General features: G+C 34.8%; 1 protein-coding gene across 4 annotated transcripts in view; it reads left to right on the top strand.

The window, feature by feature from the left end:
• The window catches only part of MCTP1 (multiple C2 domains, transmembrane 1), a 593076-nt gene that overhangs the window by 432979 nt on the left and 138618 nt on the right, over nt 1-21479 (top strand). For all 4 annotated transcript variants that reach the window (XM_012644776.1, XM_012644779.1, XM_012644778.1 and 1 more), the window contains 5 exons: nt 7993-8095; nt 9829-9931; nt 10263-10364; nt 10742-10816; nt 12692-12811. In XM_012644776.1, the coding sequence (XP_012500230.1) occupies nt 7993-8095; nt 9829-9931; nt 10263-10364; nt 10742-10816; nt 12692-12811 (503 nt within the window). The remainder of the gene's footprint in view (nt 1-7992; nt 8096-9828; nt 9932-10262; nt 10365-10741; nt 10817-12691; nt 12812-21479) is intronic.

Genomic DNA, 21479 nt, shown 5'->3' with positions numbered 1-21479 from the left:
AGATTGGAAGATTCCTGTGGAGGTGATGATTTCACTATTGAATCAGAACCTGAAGAACCCCCTGGTTGCAGAGAGGGGGCAAGACATACCTGAGCTTTTGAACTTGGCCTCTAAGGCTTCCTTCCAGGCCCTGAAATTCTGAGATATTGCAGTAGATACCAAGATGAATAACAGACTCTTGGATGAGATATTTTGTAGAAGAATAATAAAAAAGATAAAGACGTCATTCTAAAGGCAAAGCCTTGACAGATGACAATTTCCAGTTATTACCTTTGACTAGTTAAAAAAAATTTTAAAAATATAATCACCTAATACAGTACTACATTTTTTTAAGCCTAAAGAATTTCATTTCACTGCAAAAGATCTCTTCAGCTAATTACTTTACTTATAGGGAAGCTTTTCTGAAACCTCATGCTTTTCTGCAGGGGAGTCTAATTGAATATAAATTTACCATAGATCCTAAGTTATCTAGGAAAGGTTGTAAAAACAAAAGAGATTATAATATATTTTTATACTCATTTTAGACCAGAAATCTTTTGTGTTTCTAAGCTTGTAACAAATCACTTGCATATATTAATAGTTTCTATATTACATATGAATTGAAAATGAAGTATTTAAATGTTTTTTTTAACATAATTTATCTAAACTCTTTTTTTTTTTTTTTTTTTTTTGAGACAGAGTCTCACTGTGTTGCCCAGGCTACAGTGCCGTGGCGTCAGCCTAGCTCACAGCAACCTCAAACTCCTGGGCTCAAGCGATCCTCCTGCCTCAGCCTCCCGAGTAGCTGGGACTACAGGCATGCACCACCATGCCCGGCTAATTTTTTCTATATATTTTTAGTTGTCTGATTAATTTCTTTCTATTTTTAGTAGAGATGGGGTCTCGCTCTTGCTCAGGCTGGTTTCGAACTCCTGAGCTCAAACAATCCGCCCGCCTCGGCCTCCCAGAGAGCTAGGATTACAGGCGTGAGCCACCGCGCCCGGCCTAATTTATCTAAACTCTTAAAAGCTTGGGCATAATTTTCTCACTGCCTCTCTCCATTTAGTAGATCCCATGGTTTCCCTCTTCTTTCCTTTCCAGTTTCCCATCAGTCTCATTTCACTTTTTATTCTTCTGTCATAAATTTTGAGCTTCTCAGCATATATCAAGATGGTTCCATTCTAGGACTCAAGAATGCATCTAGTTACACACAATCCTATAAATATTCTTTCACATCTAGTTCTAGACCCTAAGATAAATAAACTCATATTTATATTGAGTTTTATGTATTTCCACTAGTCATAGTTTTCAAAGTGTGTTCCAGGAACCTATGGGGAGCCCCAGGACCGATTAAGGGATCTGTGAAATCAAAACTATTTTCATAATAATACTGAGATGTTATTTGCCTTTTTCACTCCCATCGTCTCATGAATCTACAATGGAGTTTTCCAAAGTCCACAAAAGGTTTGATTTCTCTGATATTAACATGCCATGGATTTATTATTATTATTAGTGAATTAATACCTATTTTTTAATGTTATTTTAAATTTCTAAATGGTAAGTTTTAGAAGATATAGCCCACAAAAACAATAACTCTTTGAGATCCTTGATAATTTTTAAGACTTCTAAGATGAAAATGTTTAAAAATTGTTGCTGTAAGGCAAGGATTCTCAATTGGGGAGAGGGTAGTATTGCCCCCTTGGGCGTTTTGGAGATTTTTGAGTCGCCTCAATGATTGTGGAGCACTACTGGAGCTTGGTAGCTGGGGGATGGGGATGCTAAATGTCCTACAAGGTATCAGACAATCTTATGTAATGAAATTCAGTCCTGCATGACTAAATAGAGACATTGATATAGGTTTAAAATCTCTTTCGTGATTATCTGAGCCTAGATTGCATCCTGAAATACACAGAATTGTTTATTCAAGCCTTGCAAATGGCTGCCATTTCACTCAGTATACACCAAAGACCCCAGGACGGTGTCCAAGGCACTTCATGATCTGGTACCCCATTACTTCTCTGACATCTGCTAATCTCCCACTTGTCACTGGGTTCCAGTATCAGAGGCCCTGAGCACACCAGGCTTTGGTCTAGCTCTTCCTCTGTTTGGATCACTTTTCTCCAGATATCACTTAGCCACTCTTTCACCTCCTTCAGTTCTTTGCTCAGACCTCACGTCCTCAATGAGGCCTGTTCCAACCACCCTAACTAAATCTATATGCTGTGCCCCTCCCTATCCCCTTCAAACTCCTTATTCTACTCTATGTTTTTCTCTTTCCATTAACATGTATTACTCTTTAGCATATCATATAGTCTCCTTATTTCACTATGCTCAATATGTATTCTCTTTCTCTCCTCCACTCCCCACCAGGTCAATTCTAAGAGATCAGAGACCTTTCCCTTCTTTGATCATATGACCTGACACATACTAAGCACTCAATAAGCATTTTTTTTTGTAATTTCAGAATTTTACAGGGTATACATGTTTTGGCTACATAATTTGCTTTTGTACAGTTCGAGTCAAAGTTATAAGTGTGCCCTTCACCCTGTTAGTGTGCATTGTATCCGTTAGCTGTGAATTTATCAATAAGTATTTGTTAAATAAATCAATGCATACTTTTATTTGTAAACAACTTTCTATTTAGTCTTCGTTTATAATAGAGTTCAGGCATTATATTAAAATTTGAAATCATTTATGGATCAGTTTTATTTTATTTTATTTCAGGATAGTAAAGAGGGCATTATCAAATCTTCAATATAAAAAAACAAAAAAGATGTATTGAATCTAGTAGCTTGAGAGCCACGACTCCAGGGTGTTGATTTTCCTGCCATAATGAAACTGCTTCAAGACTTGGGGGAAAAGAGAAGCCCTATTATTACTGCTCAGTCCCAGAATCAGACCCAGTGGGAACTTAGTGTGAAAAGTGTCAGTTAATGTAATTCTGCCAGTCAGATGTTTAAAATATGTTTGGGTCAGTCAATGAAAAAAGCTAAGGTCAAAACCACATCTCCAGTGATAAGAGGAGGAGGCTTGGAAGACATCTTCAACATACATTGCTTTTTGTTCTGATGGGCCCTATGGAATTCCCTCAACTATAACATTGTTATTTTTTTTGATTGAATTTCCAGTTTGTAGAAAGGACAGATGGCAACCTTGATTATAATTTTTTTTAAAAAAGATTACAATATAGCCATTTCAAACTGTGGCAACTGAGGAAATTAAACCAAAAGAGCTGAATTTGTGCAAGGTAGGCCCCAAATAAAAGGCCCTCATGGGTATGAATTGCTTTCCATACTACTGAAAGCTGCCTATGTTTTCAGATATGGCAACAAAGAGGTGGTCACTGGGTATCCACACACACACATTTTTATAACACATCACACCCAGAAAACTGTGCTCCTTGTCAGCAGTAAAATGACCCTGGACAAAGCCCATCACTGATGGATCAGGATTAACTCTCTATTCTGGGAGCAAGAATATCATTCAATATCTTTTGAGTGACTAATGCTCAATCCAGTAGTTTGCACAAACTGAACTCGTCCCCTTGCCCACAAAACAGGTAGCAAGTGAGCAGGGGCGGTACAGACTTTCCCACAGTTCTTTGTCAGCATGTCAGTGTTGTGACCTTAAAGAGCAAGGACTAAGAAGGACAGAGAATTAGCCAGTCAGTGCATCCCTTTTAATCCTTGGTGCCGTTTTGAAGATTGCCAGAAAAGACGCCCATTGGAGACAATTTTGATGTTTGTTTTTATTGTTATAGGAATGCCTTTTCACCAAAAGAAGAATTGAGGTAATAGAGTATATGCTTTAAAATCTGTTGTGGATTCTGTTTTAGAGTTAGGGTGTAAAAGAGTCTCTTTCTAATGTGAATTCCATTGGGAGATTTTTTTTTAAGATAAAAATCCATAGAAAAAATAGCTCTTAGTTTTTATTAATAACTAGATTATGGATAAATACACCAGTCCTAATATATTTTAAGTATCGATTTTATAGTGGTTATGTAACACCTAAGCTTTTGTCTTATAGATAACTTATTAAAGGGATACACAAATAGATTTAAACTAAGTATTCCTGATAATAAAAAATTGTTAAAGTCCACTTTTTATGTCATTGTTCTTCACTTCCAAAAACACTGGTGATAGAAATGTGCAATTACCATAGATCACAAGAGTCACCTCCCCTGGGAAATCTTCCCATCCTTTCCCGCTTCCTGTTCTAGGGTTGTAGGATGACGTGCCTCCTTCTCATTGCTCCCATTGCACCCTTCACTTACCTTTATTATAGCACTTAACAACCCTGCATCATAATTGTGTGTTTACACGTCTATCATGTCTTCTAAATTTTGCATGCCTTGAGAGCTGGACTATGTCTTAATCATACTTATAATTCGGAGATGAGCAGAGCAGACACTCAATTTCTATTTCTCTCTAGAAAATTGTCAACATGGAAAACTGCCATGTTCTCAAAGAAGGCTGATTCCTTTCTAGCTGTCATGGTGGGTAAAGCAATCAACCCCACAGCCCCTGCCCTCACCCAGCACTGCTGCGAGTTCGGTCTTCTATCTAAACCACAGTCTCCAGTTTCTTGCATTGCTAAGGAGAGGGATAGGCACTTTTTTAGCCAAAATGATAGGGCTCAAGGAAGAGCCAGTTGGTACTTACAGGTCTGCTTTAGTCATAAGACAAAAATGAGTGAGAGGAAGACAAGATAATCTGTGTTCTCGAATATTTAGTCTCTTTAAATACTCAAAAATTATGAGAAACAAAATATATTTCAACTTTGGGTGCTACCTTCATTCCTTGCACTTCTAGCCATACAGCACTGAATGAGAACATTGCAGGGCACTGCTTTGTATCACTGTCTGGAGCTTTAGAGAATACAGTGCACTTTATGGACATCCACACCCCATGCTATAGTCCACCCCACAGCCCAGGTACTCTGGCAAGCAGAGCAGCATGTCATAGAGTCTAAATGGAATGACAAAAGGATGAAAGGAAGGAATAATTAAGGAGATAATTACAGGTTAGGTCCATCAATAGTATTTCTCTGATTGGTTTTGTTTGTTTAAGTGGCAGATAATCAAGGCTGCAAAATTTAGGAACTGAAAAGCCAGTCATTTAAAGCATTATTTAGCAAACCAGATAAGCGCATTAGCTATGTGTAGCCACTTCTTTAAAATAAAACGGTAGTGTATGCTCTTTAGTGGTAAGTTTATAGAATTTGATATTGTGCATTTACTATTATTTTGGTTCAAATTGCTATTCATTTTTAATTGCCCTTGAATCATATAGTGGCAGAAGGAAGCTTTCTAAATTAGTCAAAAATAACACAGTGTGTAAAGACCTGATGTGGGCACCCATTACTGATAACTGTAAAGAGATAACTTTTTAGAAGGAAAAGATGAATATAAATTAAACATAAATGCCTGCTCTCCCCATACCTAAATTTTTCTCTTTGTCAGATTCTAGAGAAATCCAGTCTGAGTACCTTGTTGAATGCTTATTGTCCCTGGGGGAAAGAAAAACTGGCTTGGCTAAGCTCAATGAACTGTTTTTCATTTTCAAATAATAATATGAAGGCATCTTAGATTATTCAATATTGACTTCTGCAAATCCTGTCGATTCTACCCTCAAAATACATCCAGAATCCAACCACTTTCACCCCCCGGATTATTGCAATAGCCTCCTAGCTCTTCTCCCTCCCTCCTCCACTGCCCTTTCTCCACCTTACTTTCCAAATAGCAGCCATCAGATCATGTCATTCCTCAACTCAAACCCCTCCAAAAGCTTCCCCTCTAAATGAGAGTGAAAGCCAAGTCCTTTCAGAGGCCTGCCACTGTCCTGAGACCTCTCTGAGTGACCTACGACGCTCTCCTCAACTCCCCAACCCATTCCTCCAGTCACACTGGCATCGGATGTTCTGGAGACACCAGGCAGAGCCACTTCCCTGGCCTTCGCACAGTCTGTTCCTCTGGGTAACCCAGGCTCCCCGCTCTCCTCCTCATTTCTTTGCCTATAATGTCACTTTCTCAGTGAGACTTTCTTTGCAGCCATTTTTTAAAAATTGTATACATATACCAGCACTCCCCATCACCTTTCCCATCTTTATTTTTCTCCATAGTACTTATCACCTCCTAAAATCCTACAAAATGTGTTTGTTATCTGTCTTCTTCCTCAGTGTAAATTCCATAGGGTCAGGGATTTTTTCTTTGTTTTGTTGACTGCTGTCTCCCCAACACATAACACTGCCTGGCACTTGGTAAGCAATAAATATTTGTTAAATGAGTGAATCTATAGTCAAACTATTACTCAACTTTTCACATGTGTGTGGCCTACTATCTACTAAGAAACGGCACAATTACTGGGAAAGGTCTTGTCTAGCACCTTACATTTAAATATATTTTGAAAATGGTTTGCATCTGCCTGTTTGTGCTTGCATCTGAATTCTATGGAAAAAAGTAAAGTTGATATACCAAATATAAACCTATTATAATGTGTTTTAATGAACAAAATTTTATTTTTTGAACACTATCTTCCATGGGGCATGTGAGTTGGAAGTGAGGGTGGTAACAGGTAGGGTAAGAGGATGAAGAAGGTGGGGGTGGGGGAGATAATACAGATCCTAACCCAGAAGTAAAATTTTCACCAGACCTTGGAGATTTCCAGTTCTCTATTCTTTATTAAAAATTATTCCGAAGATACAAAATTGAGAAGACCACCATAATGTTAAATTATGCAATTATCCTGGGGTACATGAGGCTACTAAACTAGCACACACATATTAAATCTCTTTTTTAATATAAAATTAATAAATTAAATTAAAGGTGAGTCAAAGTTTGTATAGCTTATTTTAAGAATTACTGTATGGAAAGTAAATACACAGCTGTATGGGAATACATAGCTTATCTGTCACTGATAGCTAATGAATTCCTTCCCATTAAAATTTAATTGAAAATCTTCAGTGATATTTAAGCTTTCACAGAAGTGTAAACTACTGTGACTACAATTCACAATGCATTTAAAACAATTATTCTTTATCATTAAAGTTAATAATATGCACATTAACCTCTTATGTAGTCTAAATCAATATTATAGTTTAAAAGATATGACCTCTGGACAGCTTTGTCTAAATATTGATTTCATTGTCATTTGTATAAGGTATCAAACAAATTACATGCTGCACTAATATCATTAATTCTGCCCCCATAGAGCCTCTGACTTTATGGGTTCTTATAATACAGAACATATTATAACATTACGAAAATATTGAGGACTTCACAAAACATAATTGCCGAATGGGTAAGATTTGAATATGACAAGGCAGAGTGGCTATAAACAGATGATAACTTCTAAATCCTTTACTTTCAGGGGACAGAAAAAAGTACTGCTCTTTAACATGCAGATTGGTTGTTGATGTTAAGTTTCAAATGGCAGAATTTTTTCTGCCTCAGAGGGTCTAATTTACCTTCTTCTGAGGCCATAGATATCTCAGAAGAAAATAACTAAATCTTAGTCCGATTAAAATGTTTTAATTCTGCAATATAGCAGTTTCGACAAAATAAACTTGATTAGAAATTCCTGTTACAGAGTCAGAAATTCCTGATTACTAGTAAATCAGATGAATTGAAAAACACATGCATAAAAGTAAAGGGGCTGAACTTTTCAAACGGTCATTATAGAATTAAATAAAAACCGATTTAAGGATGGACATGCATTACATTCTCTATCATAATTAGCAGTTATGTATTTGTAAAAAAAATTGCAAATTGAAATGGCAGCTATATAATTTTCTTTCTTTCACTTTTTCAGGCTCTAAATAGCCATAAATCGTAACAATTGCTAACATCCACCAGTTACATCTAACTCTGATAGGGGTTTTTTTGCAATTTTTAAAATTGCACTTCACATTTTGTTTACTATAAAACTTTTTAAAAAAGAGATATTGTCATGACCATGACACTGTGAACTGTGGGTGCTATTTATACTAAAAAGGTTCACCCGAAATCTCTTGTAGGTAAAAGTGACCCATTTTGTGTAGTAGAACTGAACAATGACAGACTGCTAACACACACCGTCTACAAAAATCTCAATCCTGAGTGGAACAAAGTCTTCACGTTGTAAGTAGGCATTACCTTGGGCTCGTTTCAGAAATGGTATTAAATTGTACTTATTTTAGAGGTTTTTTTTCAATGTATGTGTTTATTCTTAACTGATTCACAACTCAGTACATGTGGCCTGCCTTTGCTAACAATGAATTTCCTAACTTCCTACCTTCATGAGAGTGAAACCTGGGAAAAACCGTATGCCATTTTTCTTTGTTTTCACAGACTTTTTTTAAACTGTCCTTTTTCTATGACTTGACTAAGGGTTTTGCTCCCATTAACTGAATTGCCATACTGCTTCTTCCTTTTATGCTTTCTATTGAAATTCTTCCCAATTGCATTGACACCAAGGAGGACAAAGCTCTATTTGTTTCATTGCTGAAATCAGCAAACAATCCGGTCACGAATTCGGCAGATGCTTTGGTTTTGGTTTGTTTCATTTTTGCACAATAAGAATATTAAGTATTGTCCTAGATACCCAAAACACCCTTTGGGTTAATTTTCCTTTTGTTTTAAAAAAATTTGTAAACCTTTTCAATCATGCACTGTAAAAGCTGCCAATGCTACACTATAGTATCTCCTAAGTTCAGTTTTTTTAAACTGGGCTTTAGAAATGGACTCTGAACAAAGGAAAACTCTCCAAACAGAAGTACTTTTTAAAAGTTTTCTACCATCATTTTATTTTTTGTATATGAAAAACTGCTAAATTCTTCATTAATTTCTTGTTATGTGTCTGCTTTAAGAGCCAGGAACTAATCAGCTTTAATTATCTGACCAATTTATTTTTAAGGAATTCCACATTTTTTAAGAGATAAAAGCCCGGTCAGGAGACTTGCTCTCCTAAGAAGATTGTGGAGAGTGTTTTTTTCTGGAATGCATAATTGAATGAATAGGTTTGATTATTATCAAAGCCATTAATTGATTGTGCCCTGATAAAGCCTCTTCTCACATGTGGTTGCAATTTTTCAGTAATGAATATATTCACTTTTTTGTTTTCTCTTAATTCATGTTTTCTTCGTAAACAGTTTGATCAAAGAATAAATGCTGTCAACAATTTGTGCTTATTTTCCAGAAACAAAAATATGAAGAGCTCACACAGTTGTTTATTAACATATGTTGTCTTTGGAACATAATGGAACACTACTTAATTTCTAAATTCCAGGGTGGTACAACAGCTAAATGTTACATTTTCTCCATTCTATTTTCTGTGTTTGTTAATTTTTACTGTAAACCTAAAAGAAACTAAACCAATGTTTTGGTGAGAGCTGTAAACAAAAAGGAGATATCTTATTATTATAAAAAAATAATTACATAAAATATACTGTGACTCTTGATGATATCAAACCTGGTAGTGTTTTTTGTGAGGGGAAAATGGGAAAATATGAATTATTGTGATAATGAGAAGGAGGAAAAATCTAAAACACACCAGTGCCACTTACTGATTTTTTTCTGATAACTTATTCTGTGCCCATCCAGTTGGGAAATTATATTTCATTAAAAAATTATAACTTGAAATTACAGTGGTGTTCGAAGTTCCAGATAATAGAATCATCACTGTAGTCGACTAAGGTGCATTATGGGAAATTCTGTCAGATACCAAGCTACCTTGTGTATGTGGGTATGCAAATAGCATGCATAAACACACACACACACACAAAATCAGCTGGAGCTATCTAAATTTTCAAAACCATTCTAGTTCTTGTTTCCACTAATGAAATCTTTTTTTCTTATGTATATTTATTATGCAGCAACATTAAAGATATCCATTCAGTTCTTGAAGTGACAGTTTATGATGAAGATCGGGATCGAAGTGCTGACTTTCTGGGCAAAGTTGCTATACCATTGCTGTCTGTAAGTTTTATTCACCTGACACACTGTTCTGTGTTGCTTTTGCTCATGGAAGAAAAAAAAAACTCTCAGCTCTATGTCTGTCATTTCTCAACCAAGGTCTGTAATAAGAACACTAAAAATTTTAACATACTCAATTCACGGCCATGTTGAATCCCATGATAGTTAATTTTTCCTGACAGACTTGATCCTGGTAATGAACAGGTACTTGTCAGAATTGCCACAGTTGTTTTGGGTTCTCTGTCAGTTTCAGCAGCTGGGGGTGAAAGGTCACTGAGAGAGTGTATTCAGCGGAGACCGCAAGACAGACGGCTGTCATGTCCTTTTCCCGCAGATTCAAAATGGTGAACAGAAAGCCTACGTCTTGAAAAACAAGCAGCTGACAGGGCCAACAAAGGGGGTCATCTATCTTGAAATAGATGTGATTTTTAATGCTGTAAGTCTTAACTTTGGCTTTTTTGTACTGCTAAAGAGTTCAGTTTCATGAAAGCTTTTGTTCCTGATTTGTAGAGAATTTCTGTCATTCCTCATTTTCTCTAAACCTTGATGTATCCTGGAGAATACGCTTCTGCCACAGCCTGGCACACCCACACTTGCTGTTATACTTGGCGACTGCTGCGGTTGTGCTCCGGCCGCTGCCTGCCGGCATAAGAAAGGGAAGCGCATGCATGTGCAACTGTATACATTTATATTTTATGAGCACGGCAGCCACGACTTTGAAACTTTAGAAATTATTGCAAATTGAACTGCGTGAAAAACTTGTAAACGTTTGTAATATATGAATCCATAACAGACACATATGTTGACGTATAGGTGAAAGCCAGCTTACGAACATTAATACCCAAAGAACAGAAGTACATTGAAGAGGAAAACAGACTCTCTAAACAGGTAAAATGCAAGGAAAGATTAATCCCTCTGGGAAGACCTGATTATATCTGTAAAACATCTAAGTAAATTCAAATAAACTTTGGAGGTATGGAGGGGGGTGACTGTGGAATTTTTGATCATCTACTTATTGAAAATGGCTCTTTCTTTTTTTTCTTTCTTTTTATTCCTTTTTTATCCCTTTCTCTAAAAGATCAAACAGGGACAATACCAAACTAATAAATTGGATGGGGGGATTGTCAGAAAGGAAAGGGGAGAATGTAGGTACTACATATAATGGATATGTATTCATGTGTTAGCAGAAGAATGATCATTTTGAACATAAAATACAATTTGATTGCCATGGAATGTGTAAAGGAAAACACCAAAAGCTGAGATTCAAATGTATGTCCAGACCACCCACAGGTAATGATGCAGGTGTGTGTAAAGTGAGCCCAGCATAAAGCTCTTCCCTCTAATCCAGATGAGAAGGGGCTTCATCTTCTAAGGGAAATCTTCCTGTTAATTAGATTTTAATTATGATCTTTTAGAAGTGAACTTTTATTGGCATTTTTAGCTAAGAAAATAGAAAATCAGAAAATCTAATTTTTCTATCATGAAGGAATTTTAAATTAAGCTTGCTATCTATCGCTTATAATCTTAAATTAGGCTTGATATTAAGATAAAGTGATAAGCCCCCCCCTTTTAAAAAATGTTCACATCCAGTTAAGAGAGATAAAATGTATTTGCTACCACTATAAAGTATACTGAACTTATCTGTGCCTCTAAATATTTAATAAGTTTTTTGGTGCTTGAAGCCTAAATTTATTTTTAATCTAATAAATTCACCAAAAATAGCTTTTAAAGGAAGGTGATAGGGACCAAGAAGGAAAACAAATAGGGAGACTCTATTTAGCCTGCAAGGAATTTCAATTTTAGCAACTTGTTAAAACTGGTCTACACGTACATTTATCTATATTTACACATATGTATTTTTTTCCATGTAACCTCAGTAAACTTTAATAGCTACGTCTTAAAAGTACCAGATCATCATTGAAGTATATTTGGTAATAGCAAAATATTAACCTGCAGACACATAATTATTCTAATTATTAATATAGCTATATGTAATTTTTTGAACTATCATCTAGTACATGAGCTATTTATTTTTATAGTTGTAGTATGCATTAGTTTTAAACATTAAATTATGTCAATTCTCATATATTTTTAACAAGAAATTTTGTAAAGCACTTGGTTACTATAAGTTTTTCCCTACCTACAAAATTATGAAAAAGTAATGAGAAAATACAGGTTAAATTTATTGTGGGAGAGAGAAAGAGAGAGAGAGAGAGAGAGAGAGAGAGGTACAAATAGATGATAGATGATAGATAAAATAGTAAGAGAGGAATCCTACTAAAATGGTGAAAAAAACTTTGTTTTCTATAAGAAAGCAATATTTGACAAGTTTTTTGCTAAGACCCTAAATAAAAACATAGCAAGTTATACATTTCACTTTGAAATATCTTAAAACATTTAAAGAATCTTAAAACCATAACAAAATTTAAGAGTTTAAAATTAATAAAGATGCACAGTGTGTAAGTAGTAAAAATTTTTTAATCTGTCAGAAATTTTTTTTCTTCTGGGGCCAGGTAGTCCAACCTATATAAAATTATTTTTAAATACATATTTAGCTAAGAAGTTGCTCTAAGTCAATTCTTTCTACTTTCTTCAGAAATACTTCTTTTTCTTTAACTTGTGAGCCAAATTGCTTGGTATGTTCATGTAACTTTATTAATTTCCTGAATCCTTTTTAAATCACAATAAGCTTGAAGAATTTTGCAGCATATCAGATGGTTTTAAGTCTTGCAAATTCTAATAATATTTTCATTTTCCTTACAGCTGCTACTAAGAAACTTTATCAGAACGAAACGTTGTGTCATGGTGCTTGTAAATGCTGCATACTACGTTAATAGTTGCTTTGATTGGGATTCACCCCCAAGGAGTCTTGCTGCTTTTGTGGTATGATCATACTGTATTACTTACATTGTTATTCATTAAATTCAGTAATCATAGCTTCATGTTTCTGTGGCTATAGTAACAGTTATGTTGATGTGGCCATTTAAAAACTCCTATTTTAAGACTTGACTGGACAGATTTGCCGTGGGCAGGAACCTGATGGATTGTACAAGGTCTGAGTCCAAGAATACATTTTCCCCCCTCAGATTTCCGGAACACAAGACATCTCAGCCAATGTATAATTTTCTCTGTGACAGTTAAAAAGTAAAATTTTACATATTGCATAATTCCAAATCCCAATAGGAGAGCCAAGAAAAGTACTCACTCTGAAAAATAATAATAGTAATAATCTTGACCATCCTCAGTTTGATTGCATTTGTTTTATAGTTACTTTTTCAAAATATGAAAATCATTGGCAGTAGAGTGCTAGTTGATAATGCTTTAATTTATGAATCAATCGGGAGTGAATGTGACTTATTTAAGAAATGTTTTATTATTTCTGAGATTTCCAGGTTTTAAAAAGTCACAAGTGAGAATTTGATAGATCCAAATAGTCCTTTAATAATGTTCTTCTTGTAGAATTTTACTTTGATTATTTAAAAACTGCTTATGAGACCAACTGGCAGAGCTAGAAAATCCAAAAGAATACTTTCCTCTGAGCTTTAGCTGGGATTTTCTTCTCATGTTATTTTTGCTTATTCAGGATTTCAGTTTGAAGTTTAAGTGGAGTCCTTTTGAAATTCTTTATTTTATTTTCATGTTTGCTAGAATATGAGTACCTTATGTTTCCTTATAGTTGCCAGTTTTGCAGAATATGACTTTATTATAGGGGCTTACAAGAAGAGCCTTAATTATAGTAACAAATCAACATTTTAGTATTACCATTCAAATGAGTATATGCACATCTGTCTAGTACTTTGAGCTCTGTCCTCCTCTCAGGCCTTGTATGGGACTTTCATTAATGTCTGAGCACATGGAACAAAGAGTGTGTATGTCCCTTTGTCTTCTAAGTTACCAGAAAGTTAGGCACCCTGCTTCTCATAGACCTGTTGTTGTCTCCTTAAAGAAAGTCATTGTCATCATCATTAAGTTCTAGGAAAAAAATCTCCATCTCTCAATATTCTTTTAGTAACTCTTTCACATGATAAATACATTAGGGTACTGTTAAGCAAACTTTATTCTGATTTTTCACTAACTAAGAGGCACTTTGACATTAATGAGAAAAAATGATATTGAGTTCCTATGTGTATTTTATAATATTACTTCCAGGTTCTGTGGGGCCCTATAACAGGTGCAAAAAAAATTCTACTCATAAAGTTGTGCTGCCATTTTTGATTCACTCTTCTAAAGTCATTCCTCAAAGCTGTTTGTAAAATTTGAAAACAGAAAAATGTATATGATTATATCATTTGTTCAGGAACATTCATTTTTAACACTTTAGCATTACAATAATGCGTTGTATAAGTCTTATAAACTTCTGGCTTCTGGAGGTCATTCATGTAAAATGAATTCAAGATGGCAGCCCTTTTTTACAATTTACTTTTGATTCTAAAAAAAAATATCAGGCACTGGTATACTGAGCAACTGAGGAACATTTATATGTTACTTGAGTATTTTCACTGTAGGAGATCAAAGTTCATCGGGAAAGAAATGCAATAGTATCTCTCTTAGCTGGTGGTGAGTGTCTGACAGATTCAGTCTTATGAAACACAAGCTGAATGCAAGAGGCTTACAAAAAAAGAGAGGCGAACACAATAAAGGTAGAAAAAGGGGCTCCTGACACTGATGGTGAAAAAAGAGGCCACAAACTACGATGTGAATACACAGTGAGAAGAAACAATAATATTAACTGTGTTTTGCTGGAAACCAGAAGTGCTGAATTACATTCTATTGAATGTGATTAAAACAGCTATTAATAATAACAAGACCAAACTTCATTTACTTAGACCTGCGCTGGGAGTTCTAGGAGAATGGGATCATGCCTTTTTCCTCCTAGTACTCCAGCATCACCTGAATAATATCTAGCATTTAGTAAGCTCCCAATATAAATGGCTGACTAAACCAATTGACCAATCAATTAGCCAATCAATTACTCTGAAAATTTTTCTTAGGTGAAGAACCTCATTCTTCAATGATGCCAGGTAAATAAGGGTTTGCTCTAATGAAGCTAGTTATTTAAATCATGATAAACATAGCTTAATACTATTGTAGCAATTTTCCCTGGAGTTTCCATTTAAATCCTGAACAATTTCATAATCTTTTGTCAATCATCTATTTTAACCTCAGATTAAATTTCAATATAAAAGATTATATAATAATAATATTTATTAAGAACTTACTATGTGCCAAGGAACTATTTTTCATGCATTAATTCATGAAAGTGCTTTCACACATTAATGAATGTAATACTCCCAAAAACCGTATGCGGTAGATACTATTATTTTTCCAATATACAGAAGAAAGAAACTGAGGCACAGAAAAGTTAAGTATCTTGCCCAAGACCACACAGCAGATATTATTTCCTTCCTAAAAGAGCTTTTAAAATATATACCTTGTAATTTTAATATCAAAACAAGTCAGAAAAAAGCTACTGTAGGGTATTTATTCATCTTGTAGGTATTAAATGATGTAAGTATCTAAAAACAAAATGTTTCAAAGATCTCATTGCATAAATGGAGCCTTTTTTGGCCAGTTTATTGAAAAGAACTGCTTTCCATTAGGAGAAGAGTATGAGCAGCACCCCATTGTTACAAACATATTGTTCCCATCATTCCCTGTTGATGGATCATGGGTCTATTATTATAATATTTGTTCCACTTGGCCCACTTTTTCATAAATGCAGCTGCCTCGTGGAGCACATGCATTTGTACCATTACACGGCTTGATTTTGGGCTCAGATCAGTAAACTTTATAATGTTTAAGTGCCTTTATTCTATTTGGTTTGATTTTTCTTTTCTAATTTCGTATCCAAAAATGAATGTAGAATAATAAAATCCAAGCAGAAAAACAATGCTTTTTTGTCCCAATGTCAATTAAAGTGGGGAGCACAAGAAATGCAGGGTTAGTGCAGCGCCAGCCTCTTTAGCACTACCTATGTGTTGTGGAGAAGATTCAAAGCCAGCTGATGTTATTGGAGGCAGAAATCAGTCTGGAAGGTGATAGATAAAATATAAGCAAGCATGTTTCCGGGAATGTCGTTATTTTTGTGTGCAATTTTGCTATGAATATTGTCTGCCTAAGAACGAACACAGATGTGTGCGGTGCAGAAGGCACTGCTTGTCTTTGGGAATCATCTATTGTAGACATGGAAATGTCTCATAAATTGGGCCTAATTTTCATCAGGCTCTTGACCAGACGTTTGTGTTCTTGTGGATGTCAGTGGGTGCAACATGGAAAAAAAGAGTGCACGTTCTCTCTTTCTTTTCAGTACTGTCATTGCTCACTGTAATGAGCACAAAAATAATTGGACAACTGAGCTATCAGTAAAAGGACACACTTCAGTGTGCGTCAAAGAATTATTTTACAGGACAAACTTTAATCTTTAAATGTGATTGTAGATAATTTGTGGTACCATCTGTCCATTTGGAATTGTTTTAGCCTTTTCTGTCGTTATACAGTAAGTGCCGCTGTGTTTAACATTAACATTTGATATTTTACACATTTAATTTCTGTTCTGCTGTGTGGTCCTTGGGGAACGGAGCGCTAGTGCTACATGAGAGAGACAAAGTATTGATCAGTTAACATTTCAGCTACATTTATGTATGTCGCAAAATTAATGAAAATGCCAGACAAAAATGTCAGAGTGCACAAAAAGGTAGAATTTAAATTTGGTACTTTAATGAAAAGTCTTAAGATATGCATTATCAAAAATGTCCTCTTGCTTTTAAAAGTACAATTCCTAACAGAATAACTAAAGGGAGACACATATTTTACTTAGAGGAACAATGAACACGAATTATGAAGGGATGTCAACTCCTCAAAGTACTCTGTGTTCCAAAAACGGCATGTTTGAATGCTTAACTGTTAGTCATAAAATACATTTGTTTCTGTTCATATCTGGAGGCTACTGACTTCAACCCTCTGTCCTGCCCAGCCTACGAGGCAGGTTTCCTACTGAGATTCTCTCCCTAGCTTTTCCTTGGTGTCTGTGTGTTCCTTTTGTGTCAAAACCAAGAATTCCCTCTGCAGCAATTCATCGAAGCCACTCTGGTTCATTACTTGTTCTTTTCTGGGTCCTTTCCAAATGCCTCGTTCTCCTTTGCTTCCAGATAATTTGTGCTCCACCTTCATTCAATCCCCATTTTAGTAAAGGATCACATTCGGGACAACTGCTACTCCCAGAAAGCTGGGCCATTATGCAGGAAGAGAGAAAAAACAGAGATGATGTATGCAAAGAATGACATGAGGCAGCTCTGTGTAGCCAAACGATTTTTTTAAAAATGAAGGATACACAAGCAAAGGAGGAGGAACTGAACTTGCAGAGGCAATGGGAATATAATACAACGATCCAAAGACAATAGGCTCCTAAAGATATCTTATCGTGTACTTCCTGTGTGGAAAGCTTGCTGCTATTAAACAACATAGGATTTTTTAAAAAGTTATTACAAACCATAAGGACATTTTAAGCAGTTATCATGATCAAGGACTAAAAAGGGTGCACTGCTTAAGAAGAAATACCAATGTAAAAACAAAAGCGCGTGTCTACATCACCTGTAATTCAAGTCAGCATTCATATTACTGAACAATGAGATGCAGGGTAATTACACTGGACATATTGGAGGCCACTTTAAGTTTCCAACAGAAATTTCTATTTTGAAAATTTAAGAGACATCAATAATACTGCACTAACAAAATTATGCTTTAAGTCTATGGCAATTTTCAAATGATTTTTATAGAAGCTTTTTGTTGTTGTTGCTATTGCTACAATTATTTTTTTAGTGCTAGCAGAAAAATTGGAAATGTTGCAGATATAATTTTTGTTACTTTCTCCACAATAGCAAAACAGAAGGACCCCTGAAAATCAAAAAAAAAAGTACAAAAGCAAAATGATATACAATTGATAGTCCTATTCTTATACTCATGCATTTTCCTAATTATGTAAGTATGAGGTTCCAAGCCCTTCTGCTCACCTTTCTTTATTTATGCTTTCCTCTGACATGAACATTTACTGAGTTTACTGAACAATACTTCCAATTTATACAAATTTTAAAGCTACGTTAAATATTTTCTTCACAGATATGCAAGGAAAGAAGAAAACTTGTGTAGAATTTCACTGATTTAAAAGATTCTATACCTCCAAAGTTGCCTAAAATTCCTTTCACAGAGTCAAAAAGTATTGACACTTAGAAGTTTCTAGCACTACAATTTTCTTTTCAGTAAATAGATTGTATGCCCCACTCATATGGACATGCTGGCACATGACACTCAAAATACACATTTTTTTCCTAAATTTATCTCAATTCCAGGGAAGAAATTTTTTCAAGCATTGTCCTGAATTACATGAAAAATTACAAATTAAATGGAAAATTATTACAAAAAGAAAACTGCAAGGTTTTCTTGAACATACCTTTCATGAAGCATTGCATATAATTCTTGCAATTACATAAAAGTCCCCCAAAGAACATAATTTAGAAGTGAGTAGGGTTTTATGATTGATTACTAGTAGCTAAAATCAACCCTGAATTTTAAGAAACATAGCCAGATAACCAGATAATAATGGAATAAAACATTTTCTCTAATCCTTCCTGAAGAGTGATGCTCTAATTCCGTTTTCAAGACTATTTAAATGTGTAGTCATTTTTGTTTTGATTTTGCATCTGCTAAATCTACAACACAAAACTTCCTCAAATCAGCATTTAGTTCTCTATAAATAATGCCAACGCCCTTTTTTGTTTAATAGGTATCAGTAAAAGGGTTTTCTACTCTTTGGAGGGAGATAATCATGTAAACTACAGGGTCTGCTACTCTCTGAAAGCCTTATTTCTCCTAAATTTTATCTCATATTTAGAAGAAGAAGAATTAATCCCTGTAGCAGGTAACACACACGTTTTCTATGATCTCTTCTCTTCCACCTTTGTCCTCAATTTGGGAAGTAGTAGGATGCTGTAATCTGGAAAAGTTTTCTTCTGTGGGTGATTTGGAAAAAATATAACTATTTCACTTCTTCTCAGGTATAGTGCTGTTGTGCTACGTTACAGTCTAAAATAAATTGCAAATATAACCAACACAACTATGACACCATATTGAATACAAGAATTAGCCTATTTATGAGCCTTGATGGTGCATACAATGAAAGTTAGGGTGGTGGACGCCAGAGCCTCAGTGTGGTCTTTTTCTGGCTATGTGGCTACTGTCCCATTTCACCACAAGCTGCCTGCTTGCATACTTATCTGGTAGTTTGAGCCACCAAACCTTTATAAGACACTTAAAAAATACATTGCGTGGTCCATATTTTACAACTGAGTTGACTAAGGATCAAAAAATTATAAAATAATGAATCAGAGATGTCTCATTGTGTGTCCCCAGATTCCTAATCCAATGTTCCTGTCCTCTGAAGGATTCTCTACTTTCCAACTTCAATTTAAAGTGTAAGGGAAGCACATGCTGAGCAAAATGGCAAGCTGTATTCCATTATAACACATTATCATATGTTTTGCAGAGGAAAAAGTTTAAATGAATGAGATAATTATATACTTTAGTAAAATTTCGTAAAGAGTAATAACTTTTGGATTGTTGTAAATTATAGTGGCGATGCATTCATTAATATTCTTTAGTCATTAAGTTTACCCTCCATGTGTTTTCATGCCCCTTTGTATCTGGTAAAAATTAAGAAATGGGAGTAGAATGCTTTCTGTTTCCCATTTTTCTACTTTGACTAGTTGTAAAGATATGCTCTAGAATTATGAACATATTAAAGTTAATTTGCCAAGTGAGAAGCAAACAAGAAATATTAAGGAAGTTGTTTCTGTTTTTCTTTTCTCCTTTTCTTGCCATCATTTTCCCACATTTTAAATTACAGTAAGAATTGGGGATAGACCCTGTAGTCGGTCTTTGCCACAGGTAGGTCTGCGAGTTCTGACTCTGTGTTGCATCTTCTACTTTGCTGTGATGACAGAGGTCTAACACGCAGCAAGTGGTAACATTTAGAGATCAATAGCACAGTACAGATGTTCACACTAGTCATCAGCTATTGGCTCAAAGGAAAATAATGAAGAGAGAATCAGAGAAAAGCTAAGAGGCAAGGAAACATGGAAAGTATATCAAAGTATAAAAAGATAATTGGATAAAAATGAGTCAGCCCCAATTTTAAGGGAAAGCATAAAAGATTTTAGAAACAAAATTTGGCTTTTATTTAATTTTAAATCAGTGTTTCTCCATTTTTTTTCATATTCACTTCCCTAAAGAGAAAAATTTAATTTAATGAGGGAAATTATATACTAAGGAATAAGATTTTGTCAGGGGGTGTTGAGCTTTGGAGGGCCACAAATCATTGTTATATCTAAGAATTTTTGTTCCCCCCAAGAACCAATTTTTATCCCCTTGAGTGTTATATCGCCCCATTGAGAATGAGTGCTCTAACTGAGGTTTAATGTAAGTTTAACTCCATTTACTTTTATGCTCTTGGTGGTAAAGTCTAGTTTGGATTTTCTGTAGTTTGCCTATGATATGAATTTTTCCCATAGGGAACCAATCTGGAGAAAGAGAATTTGTGATCTCTACAGAAAATTATTGACTACATTAGAGTCCGGTTAAAGGAAAGGTTTTGTTTGGCTACATAGAGATTGAAGAATTTAATCTTATGCAAACCCATATGGGGGTTTTCTTCTCTACCCCAATTCCAAGGGTTCAGTGTTGTGCTTCACCAAAACAGAGAAGTACAGAAGTCTATATGAATTCTGGACTAGGTAATATAGTCTCTCTCACTATAAGGGTTTGATATTTCACTGTATTTATAACTAATAAATAATCTTTATACTCTTAAATGAATATCATATATCAGAGATATAAAGATATAAATTGAGATATTAGGCTCAATCGCTTATTAAATCTTCATTGGAAGGGCAGAAAATAAAAGGTTATAGAATAGGAAAGTTACTTTTAACAGTGAAGACACTTGTTCTACTGACAGTTCTGCAGGACAAGTTACCCAGTTCACCATAGGTCAAAAAACTTTTACTATTGCAATTTATCAACAATATATAAATATATGATGTTTTATATCCCACATAGCTATATACAAATAATGCTACTGCATTTTCCATAGTTAACATTCTATGCAGTTCCCATCAAGCAGACTTCAGGCAATGTTTAAATGTTTGAAACAAGGATATTTCATCCAGTTTTGTCACAAAATGTCAGCAAACTAAATAATGTTTCCTTTAGTCAATTAGAGAAATCTTTTAGAGTGGATATAAAATAATAGGTCACCAAGGTTAAAAGTAGTCCATTAATTATTCACAAATTAATATACTGACATATAAGAGAAGGGTTATATTATAAAGTGATATTAGTAAAGTGATGGCCAATACTAAGAGAAAATTAATTCATAGTTATAGAAGTTCAGATGGCTGAGTTTCTTTTTTTCTAGTTAGGCAGCAATATTGAAAATTTAAGAGGGTCAGCATATATCTGGGTTTGTTTAAATTCTTTTTTTGTTTTTATTATTTTTAAT

Source organism: Propithecus coquereli, unplaced genomic scaffold (assembly GCF_000956105.1).
Source record: "Propithecus coquereli isolate 6110/MARCELLA unplaced genomic scaffold, Pcoq_1.0 Scaffold22, whole genome shotgun sequence".
NCBI classification, from domain to species: domain Eukaryota; kingdom Metazoa; phylum Chordata; class Mammalia; order Primates; family Indriidae; genus Propithecus; species Propithecus coquereli.
The sequence above is the reverse complement of the archived record's forward strand: the minus strand, read 5'-3'. Positions and strand labels throughout refer to the sequence as shown.